General features: G+C 34.1%; 1 protein-coding gene across 1 annotated transcript in view; it reads right to left on the reverse strand.

The window, feature by feature from the left end:
* The window catches only part of LOC149807461 (tetratricopeptide repeat protein 39B-like), an 86,776-nt gene that overhangs the window by 46,395 nt on the left and 25,972 nt on the right, over nucleotides 1–14,409 (reverse strand). Inside the window, exons 3-5 of the mRNA XM_089966847.1 lie at nucleotides 13,351–13,455; nucleotides 5,460–5,535; nucleotides 2,474–2,606 (exon numbers count right to left, since the gene is read on the reverse strand). Coding sequence (XP_089822973.1) covers nucleotides 2,474–2,606; nucleotides 5,460–5,535; nucleotides 13,351–13,455 — 314 coding nt within the window. The remainder of the gene's footprint in view (nucleotides 1–2,473; nucleotides 2,607–5,459; nucleotides 5,536–13,350; nucleotides 13,456–14,409) is intronic.

Consider the following 14,409-nt stretch of genomic DNA (forward strand, 5'->3'; position numbering starts at 1 on the left):
GCCTCTTGGAGCACAGTTATGTATATTCCATTTATCATTAAAATTAATTTAAATGATCCTTCAAATTGATACTGGGACAGTATTCACGGGCTAATTGAAGGAAATATCCAGAAATGTATTATCTCACCTGCAAATTGGCCTGAATGCTGACAACAGAAACATTTCAATGCTTCATAAACTGGCCAATCTGTCATCTTAATAATCAGTAATGACTGGACATCTTCAATTTCATTATCATAAAAAGAGCTCCAAGATGGCCTGATATTGCAGGCTTACTAACTTAAAAGCTGACCATTTGACTAAGCAGTCTTATGTGATATTGTAAAAACACATCCTATGTATAAAATATCTCTCATACTTTTAACCATGTTGATTGTACCTAATTTTTTTTTTAAAATGATAAAAATGTATCCTACAGATAAAGAGCAATATGCACTGTCAGCCAAGATAAACCATTTATTGAGTTTTATCAAATCTGAATGAGAAATATAATCTCTAGATCTAGAGATGCAACAAGCTCAACCAATCAGATGCAAGGTATCTCATTTATATGTACAGCTCTACCTTATTAGAGAAGCAGCAGTCAATGATAATGATAATATAAGCTTATGGTGAATCAAAAATCTGATTGGAATTAAGTCTCCTGAGTTGTGACAAGCTTAGCCAATTAGATAAAAGATTATCTCATTAATTGAAAGATCCTGCTCTTAATCAATCTCATCCGATATCTTAATAGTATAAGACCACTTATCAAGTTTGATCAAAATCTGATCAAGAGCAAAGTTGCTTGATTGCTGAAAAGCTTAGCCATCATACTCAATCAAAGGCGTGATGACAAAGGTCAAATTACCAAATTTGATCAAAATCTGTTTTTTTTATAAAAATAGTCTAAAGTAGTAAAACAAAATTCAGCCAATCAAATGTAAGATAACCTCATAAATGTGCAGATGTCATGCTCATAATATAAAAAAAAATCCAACATCTTGATGATATTAGCCCACTAACCAAGTTTAATTAAAACTGGGTCAGAAATACAATATTAACCCGCTTAAACTCAGGGGCCCCGAGTGGTCGAGTGGTCTAAAGTGCTCACCGTTACGGATCACTGCCATCTCACCTCTGTCTGCGTGAGATCGAGTCTCAGCCTCGGCTAACGTTGGTACATGAGAAAGCCTGCCAGTAGTTTCTCATGGGTCGGTGGTTCTTCCCGGGGTTTTCCAGGGTTCTTCCTCCACCAATTATACTGGCTGCCATGAATAGCCTATCTTGTGCTGAAAATGGCATTAAACCCTACAACAACAACAACAACACTTAAACTCAGGTCAAAAATACAGTCTCACAAGTGGTAGGAAGCTCAGCCAATCACATACAAGATCACCTCATTACATGAATAGATTTTGCTCCTAACAAAACACATTATACATCTTGATGATATAAGCCTGTTTACAAAGTTTGATCAAATATGACGTGCTGACAGGCTTGCCCAATCAGATGCAAAATCACTTCATTAAGATGCATGGATCTTTCTCATGACTGTCTTCATCCAAGACCTTAAGGATTTAAGTTTATTTACCAAGTTGGATTTAAGCTGAATCAGAAATGCATCTTCAAACTCAGCCAGAAAGATGCAAGATCACGAAATTAGTATGCATGAATTTCACTCATTATCAATCAAATGCAAGAACACCTAATTAGTATGCATGAATCTCACTCATTATCAGTCAGTCAGATGCAAGATCACCTAATTAGTATGCATGAATTTCACTCATTACCAGTCAATCGGATGCAAGATCACCTAATTAGTATGCATGAATCTCACTCATTATCAATCAGATGCAAGATCACCTCACTAGTATGCATTGATTCTCATTCATTAACAAACCTGTCAAACATCTCAATGATATAATCATATATTCCAAGTTTGACCAAAATCAGATCAGAAATATGACCACAACAGTGGCATGATGGTTAGTTAATTTGATGCAAGATCACCTCATTAATATGCATTTTCACCTGTTATCAAAGTAGTCAGAAATTTTGATGACAAAAGACCCATATTTCAAGTTTGATAAAAACTGTACCGGAAATATGAATTCCACAGTGGTAAACATCAAATGTCCATGGACAGATGATGGAAAACTGATACCAAACAATCAATAATTGCAACTGCATTAACTGGTCATTGTAGCAAAGATTTTCATTGGTCAGAACATAACTATATGATCAGGCCATGGCAAGCTGTGTTTATTTCTGTATAAAGTGAATGGAGAACTACTTTATACCAACTTCTATAATTACAGTCACAAACAAAGTAACTAATGTAAACACTGAAATGGAGGGCATACAAACTGCATGCCTATAAAATGAAATAAAAATGTTGGTGGGTTTTATATTTTATTCTGAAAACTGAATAAATGAATACTGCATATTATTAAGCAAACATTTTCTGTCTCTTTAAGAAGTCTTGACTAACCATCCGTTAAATCAACATAGTTTGTTTTCCCAGCTACTTTACTCAGAGAAGACAGCATGGAAACTTTCTTTCTCTTCTTACTGCACAGGACAAGGGCCTTTTTGATAGTCTGGATCGCTGACTCTATGTCTGCCTGAAAGAAAATGGGAAAAGAAAAGAAGTCAATTTGCATAAAAAAAGAATTTGTTGTTAACTTACATAGCTACTTCTATATTCATATATTTTGATAGATCAAAGATAATGAATAACAATCATACAATATTGCTGTACTGATTGGGGGGATAGAGTAAATTAATAAAATGTATGGCTATAATTTCTTTCTATTTTTTTCTTTTTACTTTCTATTTTTCTTATTTCATTTTGCTTCAGTTCAGAAACATATGACAAATTAATAAAATTTACTGGTAACAAGAACTCGAGTGAACTTTAGAACTGTTTGCAGATTAATTGCAATAATAAACACAAAAATAAAAATGAATGGAATTTCAGAAGAAAGATTATTACCACTAGTAGAGCAATCCAGTCTGGCAATGCATTATTCATTTTGTCAGAGAGGAAAGAATTTTTGTTTTTATCTTTATAGTTTTCATAACTTGTTTAATGTACCAAAAATAATTGACAAATTATTGCTTTTGTGAAAGTTAATTCAATGTTATTATATAAAGAAGGAAACTTTGGTAAAAGATATCTCTTTCATTCAAAATGGAACATTGCTTCTCCATTTATATTGGCTGAGGTGCTATAAAATTACTACCTCAAGACCAAAACCTCAATAAACCAAAAATGAATTTTCTGGTCCCAAAATTGTCCCTACTTCATATGCAGTGTAAATATTGGGCGGGGGGGGGGGGGGGGGGGGGGGGAATTTGACAGAAAAATTGAAGAAAAATGACCTACCTATAAATGCTTCATAGAATGTTTCTGCTTTGTTATTGCATACTTATAATTTTTCTCTGTTGCAAAGTTTGAGTGTAAAGATTATGTCAAAATGTTGAACCTAACTCTGTTCTGGCTTAGGCTAAATGTAAATGCCCATATGTGTGTGTTCGTGAAGATAATACAGAGATCACATGAATTATACAGATAAATTCTCGCAAATATCACAGACTGACATGTCACATCTATCATTAAGGATAATTGCTAATGAAGTATTCACGTCTTTTAAAAATTAATATTATTCATCCCTAAGGATGCAAGCAATTCAAAATTATGTACAAATTTATTGGGTTTTTCTTTACATTTTCAACTCCTAGTCAAATAACTATTTCTAAGCAAGCAGCATTACATACAAGAACGGAAAAGGTACACATGCACTTCAAAAAAATACACCTCACTACACTTAATTACACTTAAAATAAGACCTGACAGAGTATTTAATGATTATTCAACAAATCCATAATAGTGCTACAACTCTATGGTCTTAAACTAAGTAATGGAAAAGTGTGCAAAAGAACAAGTTTTGTTAAATACTACAGTTTATTTCCTTTGAATACAAAGCAAAAATTTAAAGAACATACATTAAACCCCAAGTAGTCCAAAAAGTTCTATCACCAGTGCAATGAATAAAGTTCTAATGAAATTCAGTGGTGTTTGATTTAAGATCCAGTGCAGAAGGCATGGATGTGCCCATGGTCTTGATCATACCAAAGTATCAGTGCCTTGAGGTATGATTATGTGGTAACGGTAATCCAGTTAATCAAAATAATACAGTCCAAGATGTCCTTGCCCAGACCCTAATATGTTTACTTCTATTGATAATGATCCCAATATTAAACCCAAACACCCATAAAAATATTAGCTATGTATTATTTGTTTACCAAAACAAAATCATCATCACTATTTCAAGTCAGGAACATGGTGAACTTGACTTTGGACAAGGTCAAGTACCAAATACAAATATAACTTATAATCATGGAAAAAAAAAACAAATACAAATTAAATAGACTTAAAGAGTGACATCATATCAAAGACATGTAACTGTAAGGATCACTACATTTCAGACTGCACCATAAGTGCTCATTTTACAAAAGCAGACTATGACTGGTTCAAGCATAAAAACTACAATCTACACTTGCTTAAACGTCAGAGTCCCACTGCAAACATCACAGACCTTGACCTGACATCTTACAATGTACCTGCAGATCAGATTCTATGTTGTCTGTTATACTGATTACTCCTAGCAAACTGCAAAGACCCAGATCTACCAGCACATTATGTGATGGCAAATCTGGCTATGTGCAGTTTACAGCTGGACTCAAAATATAAGCATTTATTTCAAGATGGAATACAGCCACAAATACAGTGTAAGAATTTTCATCTGGATGCTCATTTCTGTATGAACTGAAAGAGTATATGGAGCAAACAATTTGTTCTTTTTCATGTTTTTGTCCAAAAAAATCAATAATCCTGACAAAAAATTCTCATGAGGAAACTCATTGTAGCAGCAGTCTTATTCAGTTCGAAGACCAAGCTGTGTACAACTCAAATGGTATAACATTCAGAAACAGTAAAGATTATTTTTAATGGCTGAACAGTTTGTAGCATACATTTTCACCCAAAGTTATACTTCACAAACTCCAAAAATAACAATGAAAATATAAATGTGGCTGCTTAAAAATGGTGATTTCAATCACATGAATTTACACTGTTACTGCCATCATAATTAAGTATGCTCTTTACATGCTCAAGTCCTTCAAAGGTCAAAGGTCATTCTGAGGAAAACTATCTCTGTTCAGAAGTGATTTTGTTGATTACAAGCTAAAATGAGCAAAATTTCACAGCAACTTTGTTTTGTAAAAGTGTAATGCTGGTTGTTATATGACAGTGAATTCTTGCATATTTTATGCACTGCAATTATCTGGTCATATTAGGAATTTACTGCTCATCTTTGAGAAGAAATTATACTTTTATTACAATTTCTAAGCAATGAAATTGATTACAATGTGGCATACTTGATAATTTACATAATGTTTCCATGGTTACTTACCATATCAAAAGTCATTACAGCCTGGCAATACATGATGGTGCTGTACCCCAGGGCATGATACATACTGAATTCAGCACTGTCAAATACAAAAATATAATTTTTATTACAGATATGTCATAGGGCAATACAATTTTAAATCATTATAAAGAAAACAACATCTACCTTATAACAAAATACTGAATACAATATTATGACATACACAACTCTTTTCATCGTAAAAAACCTTCATTATAATGCAATTCTGAACATAACGGTCATGATATGGACGCCATTTAAATTTCAACAAAAAAAAAATCTTCTTTCCGATATTAGCTTAAAGATTTATAAAACTGATTTTTTTCAAGACTGACATCACTGAACTGCTTGTTACAAATTGCTTTTTCTCTCAATTGCCATTATTCTATTGGACTGGCATCAGCTATTGTATTCCTTACAAAGAAATGGATGCTCAAAATTGCCATGGGTACAAATCAAAGATGACAAATAGGAAGATTGGCCAACAGAACTGTGCATCTATAACATGCAAAGGACAACAATATTTTTAGTCAATCCTCCATGTGATCTGAAGAAGCCCATTTGACAATAAACAAATGCATATTAGATGAGTGTGTCTGAGTTTACCTAAATCTCAATAAAAAAAAACAGTTAGATCATAATTTTAGACAGAAGTAAACAAAGGATCAAGAGAGGGAAGTTTAAACCAACAAGAAGACTTGGTTTTAGTTGGAAAATAATTTTCTATATGTACTTCATCACAACAATTTGTGTGTGTGTGTGTGTGTGTGTGTGTGAGACAAGCATGATTAATGATCTTGGCATACATCTTACATACTCATGCATAGGCATTTATTTCTACAATCACTTTGACACATGGAACAATACCAAAATTCACTGTCATCCCGAACAGACCAATTAAAGTAAAATCTGATTCAACTCTTTATTGATTTTCTCTTGTTTTTCACTTTCCAGATCAAATGAGCAGAAAATGAAATATATAGCGTACAAAGCAAGTCATTATGCATGTATACACGTTATTTAGAAACAATTTCCTAATTCCCATCATAATTCAAAATGACAAAATTGTACATGCCCAAGTGTAATATCCAATAAGATGACACTATTTTTAAACATGCTGACATTCACAACTGATTTGTTCACATTTCACAGACTACCTATTTGATCGTAAGCACCTTTATATGAATCACTATGTCGGTTAATTAGTCCTACTGTAAAGCAATTAACCTGGCAAATAAAGCTTCATGGTATTTGTTTCAACTCCACAGATACCTGAAAAAGGTTATGAAAAAAAGTAACATGTACATCATCACACAGTGAGTAATATTGAGAACTTTGCTCCCTTGATTTATTTCATATCAGCTGATAGGAAAACAATTTTGTCTTCACTCTAGACAATATAACGGGGAAAAGTCAAACAGTTGAAAGCAAAGTTTACTTCCACTGCGCCCAGTCGCATGAGGCCTATATATGTATCAAGATTAGCAATCAAAACTTTCCAACTGAGTGTCACCATACACAAAATGGACCTTTTGGGGCTCACTATATAAAGATTTTCGGTGCATGTGTCTGATATGCTACAAAGGCTAATAGTACTGCAGGCCTGGCAGGAATGGCCTTAGCAACTGCAGGGCCCCCTGGATTTAGATATATTTTTAAAAATTACTAATGCATGGGGCCCCTGTAAGCATGGGGCCCAATTGGGCCAAATCGGTCCAATCAGCCTAAGACCAGCCCTAAGGCCTGCCAATGTGCTATTAACAGCAACTTAAGTAGCTTCTACCTCATTATGCAACTCAAAGTAAAACAAACACATGGAGAGAGATCAGCACAAAGAAACAATCTAGTTCTAATAGTTATATGACCAACATGTGTCCTCAAAGAGAGGTCAAAATGAATTTAGAGGAATCAAGATAAAATCAATTTTCTTTTAACTCCTGCATGTTTAAACCATCCTGTGTCCAGACTGGATGTATGATTGGCACCATTTTCATTTATACCAACAAAATTAAAAGTTCTTAGTCTTGTGGTGAAAATCCATTTCGATATGATACTCAGGATTAGTAGCAATAACAAGATTTTCAAAATGGACACCATGGCAGCCATATTGGATGTCAGATCAGTACCCATGTTTATTTAGGACCAGCAGGACAACATAGTAAGTCTTTCATTGCAAACAATATGTCAATATGACCATTTGCCAAGCTGGCTGCTGTGGAGGCCATATTGGATATGTGAGGAGTATCGTATTCATTTAGGACCAACTAGTCCTTGCGATGAATGTGTCTAAAGTTTTGTGGCAATCCACCAAATAACTTAGGATGAGTAGGGATAGCAAACTTGTGCTAACAGATGCCAAATGACATACAACAGATACCACATGACTTAGGACCAGTAACTGAAGGATGTATGAATAGTCAGACCGTTGTCCTGCCACTAATACTTTACTGGTGCAAACATTTACATCCTTACATGATTTATCATATATTTAGTTCAGTATACATTTTCTTTCAAAATATTAAACTTAAGACAAGGAAAATATTGAACTTGACTAATAATAGTAATTACTGATAAAAAGTAATCTGCAACTTGAAAAGATATTCCATCAACAATTTTTCTCATATTTTGTGTGTATATATATATATATATATATATATATATATATATATATATATATATATATATATATATATATATATATATCCTTCATGGGGCACTGAGCATCTCTTGTCCATCTGCCTTGCCACTGCTGCAGGTCCTGTCAACATCCTCAGTGTCTACGCCACCACTCTCGCGTCTTCTGAAGACACAAAGGATCAGTTCTATGGGAAGCTGGACAAACAGATCAAAGGATGCCCTAAACATAAACCACTATTCCTCCTCTGTGAAGTGGAATGCCATAAAGGGTGCCATCTACAGCACAGCCATGTCTACGTTTACCAAGAAGGAACAGCTCAGTCAGGACTTGTTCAATGCACACCTTTCAAGAATGGAACCAATAATCAAGGACAAATGAAAAGCCTTCACAGCTTACAAAAAATGCCCCAATGAACAGATGCTTGCTGCCCTAAGAAGTGCCCAAAGCATCACCCAACACATCGCTAGACAGTGCACGAACAAGTACTGGCAGCAACTGTGTTAAGGAATCCAGTGCAGTGCTGAGTCTGGAAACATCCAAGGTAAGTCAAGTGGCATCAAGAAGGCTCTAGGTCCTACAGTGAAAGGGGTCACCCTCCTGAAATCTCTGATGGGAGAGAAGATCAGAGACCGTGAGCAACAGCTGGCCAGATGGGTGGAGCACTACTCAGAACTATACTCCCGAGAGACATCAGTCACTGTTATGGCCTTTAGCAGCATACAGAAACTGCCCACCATGATGAAGCTCGACAAAGTGCCCACCTAAGAGGAGCTCAGCAAAGCCATTGACTCCCTGCCAAACAACAAAGCAGCAGGTAGCAACAGCATTATGCCTGAAGCTATCAACATTTTACTTTTTCAGTTTAAGAAATTTGAAAATAATATTTCAAAGTATGAATGGAAAGTAAATTTTTTTTTTTTTAAAAAAAATTATAAATTTTTCATGCATGGGACTTACTTTATGCTGATGGAGGAATTTCCCAGAAAATGTAAAATTGTTTTCTAAAGTTTAAATGTTTAACTTTAAGGTTTACAATCACACTAGTTCAAATGTAATAGACATGTATTACAACATCATTGTAATATTAATTAATGCCACATTGTATTGATACAAAACATTTAAGTCACAATGAAACAATTCCAAGTTCTTGTTGTAAGTCATCAGTTACGAACAGTGTATTTTTTAATAACCAGAAAATTGGAGTACTCTGAGCCTTGAAAATATCAATTATTATAACATCAAAGTGCCAATTTACAAATTTTATATCAAGGATAAATGCCAACTGTATCAACAAATGACTGTGACTGTGACCATGTGAAAAATGCATATTGGAACCATATTTGCATTATGCTTGAGGGATATGTTATATCTGCAAGAAAGATAATATTTACCTGTGTATCGCTGTCTTCTGGAGAGTTATTAAATATTTTTAAACATTTTAATTATTATGGCCCTTTCATTCTGATGAATACAATGCAGTGCACTGGTCAAAGGGAAACCCCATCTTGCTAACACAATGTGCCTTGCTTGTAAAGCAAACTGCCACTGTTCAGTAGGCGAAGATTCAGTGAATCAAAACCATATTGCATGTAACCAATTAGGACCATAAACCAGCACAGAGAGTGAGCCCACTATAGCATGCTCCATTATAACTGGAATTTGGGTATAACAAGATCGAAGCTCACACATTTTATATACATGTATTTTTCTCATACACCAAAAATTTTCTTCGTAAAAGGATGAAAAATAACATGCAAAAAAGTCAGTCACCATGGGGAAGAGACTGCATATGTATTCAAATATAAGATAATAATGGCATGGCTCCCTGGATATTAATCTGGGATAGTGCTGGCTTTGCCAATGTCACAAATTGTGATTTTTTCTTATTGGCGACAAAATATACTATCTGGCAAAAAAAATTTGGACCATATTGTTGGCTGTTTAAACTTGTATATACAATCTTGGGTCCAGAGTTGAGAAAATGAAACGCAACATGAAAGGAAGCCACAAACTATGATATAAATGCATTGGAATCAATTGTTAGCTATATAAATCTGATGTTAATATTGACAAACTCATTTAACAGTGCACTGTTATAACATAATCTGCATACACTGACATCTGGCCTGAGTAATGAATGCTGTGATACACTCAAGTAGTCATGCTATTGGACATTCGACCAAACAATGGACAATCTTTCTTTTTTTGAAATGTACACAGAAAAATTAGTTTGTTAAAACTTCAAAGAAAACTGGTTATCTTTGTGACTTCAGTTATTTAGTATAAATACTAAGCAAATGAAAGATGTTACAATAACAAACAGCATTTGTTGGGTCCAATAAAGTTTTCTATTAGTGGTGACTTCAATAACACACGCACCCCCTCAAAAGAAATAAAATAAAATAAAAACAAAGCACCTTTCCTCAAAGAAAGTCAGCACCAAACTTTAAAAAAAGTAATGAATTCTGATGAATTTTTGCATTTTCCAAAGTAACTGGAACATGTTTTGTGCAGTGAAAGTTTCCTCTTTGCAGAAAAAAAGTTTATGCTTACAACAGCTACCAATGGTGGCATAAAACAAAATTAAATTTCTAATCTTTTGAAACCATAGATATTTAGCCATCAAGTTAACTGAAGGTGGGGCATCTAAAAAAAAATGTTTGTTAAACTTTTTAATTTACTGACATGTTTTCATTTCCCTATGAATAGCTTCATCACCTGGGTAGCCATAGCAAGATGATAGCTGTCTAGCTGACCCAAATCGAGGCAAATTTAAGTACTGTACAAGCAGCATGTAAGCAACTATAGCTACATGCTACTGGTGACAATGAATACTGTAGTGAATTGTTTAATGACACATTTGTTGACAATGGTATATAGCTCAAATATGGACTACCATTTTTATATATGTTTAATATATGTTTTCTAACAGGATGTGACTTATATATTAATTTTATGATGTGATCCATACTCAAATTCAAGGATTTTTCATACACATGTACAGTACTTAACACATTATGGATTGTACTAAACAAATGTATGTTGTCAATAAACAAGTGTATTGCAGACTAGTTTTTTGTTTTGTCTCTTTTAGTCAAAAGCACATATTTTTGTGCCCACTTTTATGACGCCCACTCCACCCACCCTTTTAGGTTTTGGTACATGCATAATTTCCTACAGGTAACTGATTTGGTTGGTTATAATTTGGTTCAGTACATAACAAGGTCAGTTTATATGGACACCAACCATCATGTTATGGTGGTGCTCTAAAGTTTTGCATTTTGCATAGGGTCAGAATTTTAAAGAAAAAGAATTCCTGACTGGTTATACTGGATATTTAAAAAAGATTTTGTACATCTTAGGTATTGTTCAAAGAACCTAAATTCCTTTTATTTTGGTGTATGATAGATGGTGAAATATGGGTTATAAAGTATACAGCTTGGCCTTACTCAAGATGTCCACCTTTTAAAAACTTCGAACTCCACTTGGTCATTTTCAATTCCTGAACTTCATAGGTAAATTATTAAAGAAAGAGACAATAATTTTTTTTACATTTTATATATTTGGTAATTCATTCATTGCTCTCTCAGAAGCTGGTATTATCTAGTATGGTAAAATTCATTTTCCTTATTTTAGTAGCTGCTAAGGATAGTATTTTAGACTAATTCAAGCTGATTTGTTTTAGCACAAGGGAGCAGTCATTTTAGTTAGAAATGTGCTTAGATCTTGTACAATTTCCAAAAGTACAATATCCAAAAAAATGTCAGCCACATTACATCAAAGCAGCACAGAGGTATGCCAACATTCTCTCCAATGTGCATGTTTTAAAACTTCACCTTACATACATCACTCTCTCAAAAGTACATTATAACTGGTGAGCTGGGTCCCACAATGTATATCCCTGCCCCTGAGGACAATTCCCTAAGTCATAACTTAGAACCTGTTCATATGAAAGTTATTTGGGAGTGCTTGTGGTTCATTTATAAAAGTATTTTATCTTGTGCTTTTCCTAGAGAAACTAAAACTTTACAGTAATATAGACACAGATATCTTACACAAGTTTTCAATGTAAATTAGTTCTTTTATGTAACTACATGAGTTACACTCATTAAAAAAGTCTTATTTGTTGCTACTACTACTACTACTATTATTATTATTATTATTATTATAGTCACATCTTTAGAGTAAAATATATTTGTCATATTACAGTATTACCTGCTCATTAAATGCCATCATAATGCCCAGTTTTTCATTAAGAGAGTGGTCATTGTCATTAAAGTTACTGTGAATGCATAACAATAAACATTCCTGATCCTCGAAATGAATTAAGTAATAAAAAGTATACAATTATTTTTTGCTATGAGGGCAACATAACATTTATACACACCAATTACTGCATTATAGCAAGGGAAAGCTGTATCGATGTATAACCATACGTTACACTTACAACTGGTGTTCTAGTTACCATAATGATGGTCAGAACAACCTTAGCAAAGAAAAACTTTCCAATACACAATTTAACAAACAATATTAACAATAATGAAAAAATCGGGTAACTTCATAGAGAACACATATGCCTAAGTGTTCAGTATGCAGGTTATAACTGCTACTGCTGCAACTACTACTACTACTATGACTACTACTACTATCTGTACAATCAATTTACCTCTGACCGCTCCAGTGGCCTAGTGGTTTGAGCGTCTACATCGGATGCTGGAGCTCGTGGGTTCGATCCCTGGCCGAGTCATACCAAAGACTTACAAAAATGGTACTAACAGCTGCCTCACTTGGCGCTCAGCATTAAGAGGTTAGTGTTAGGACTGGTCGGCCTGGTGTCAGGATAATGTGACTGGGTGGGACATGATGCTACATGTCTGTGGCATTATGCTCCAGTGCTAGACATCACTATAAACTGTCACAATGCAGATATCATAGCAATATGACTGAATTTTTTTTAAAGCTATGTTAAAAATCCAAATCACACACACACAAACACACACACACACTATCTGAACAGCTTTGCTTTGAAAAATTCTACATGGGTAAGCATCTGATACAAAATTTTTGCTATACAGGTAACTTAATTATGCAAAAGTGTGAGTGGGTACTGTGAAGACAGGCAATGCTGTTAAAAGTGTGATTAAGGGTACTATGAAAACTGAGGCAAGGCTGTTAAAAGTGTGATTAAGGGTACTATGAAATCTGAGGCAAGGCTATTATAGAACTTTAAATCCTCACCAAGGGGCCATTCTTTCTCTAGCATCTTCAAAGTGGTTGTTGAGAAACAGGTTAAGTGCCACCATGGTTTCCCTGATACAGGTCTCAAGGTCAAGGTCACTGGTGCTGTAAAAGAAAACCACACATATATGTAATATATATGTATGTATGTATGTATGTATGTATGTATGTATGTATGTATGTATGTATGTATGCATGCATGCATGCATGCATGTATGTATGTCTGTAGACACACACACCAATGAGTACACGACTCTTTTCTATAACCATGATTATAGTTTAAGTTTCCTTACGTGAGAAGCACTTTGAGGAAAACACTGCTAAAAACATGGTAGTTGGAATCCATAACTATAATCAGGCTATGTACCAAACCGCAATATAGAAACTGTATGCCAAACCACAGTATAGAAACTGTATGCCAAACCACAGTATAGAAACTGTATGCCAAACCACAGTATAGAAACTATATGCCAAACTAAAGTATCGTGACAGTAATCAATAAATTTGGTGAGGACATATATGGGAGGGTGGGGTGAGTGGGTGCAATTTTAAAAAATGCCATTCAAGCGTACACATACACATACACATAATTGTACTACCTGCCAATTAATAAAACAATCAGGATTAAGACAGCCAAAGCAAATATAATTATTGCTATGTATGTAATAGTATTAATTAGGACCTGTTTGTTATAAGTTTCTGAAACTTATAATGAATTACTTTTATGTTTGTCAGTGATTGATTTTATGAGTAGTGACCAGAAACAATGGACATCAAATAAAAAATTAGGAGCCATGACATGACTGTCTTATATCCAAATTTATGTTATAATAATATAACTGTGTTATATAAGAATCTGTGTTACAAGGAAATGACTTTGTTATATCCAAATCTGCATTACAATGATATGACTGTGTTATATACAAATCTGTATTATAATGATATGACTGTGTTATATACCAATCTGTGTTATAAGGATATGACTATGTAATCCAAATTTGTTACATGTTTAATGATATAACCATTATACACAATGACATGGTTATATCCAAATTTGTG

This window comes from Sinohyriopsis cumingii, chromosome 1 (assembly GCF_028554795.1).
Source record: "Sinohyriopsis cumingii isolate HCF-2022 chromosome 1, ASM2855479v2, whole genome shotgun sequence".
Classification (NCBI taxonomy): Eukaryota; Metazoa; Mollusca; class Bivalvia; order Unionida; family Unionidae; genus Sinohyriopsis; species Sinohyriopsis cumingii.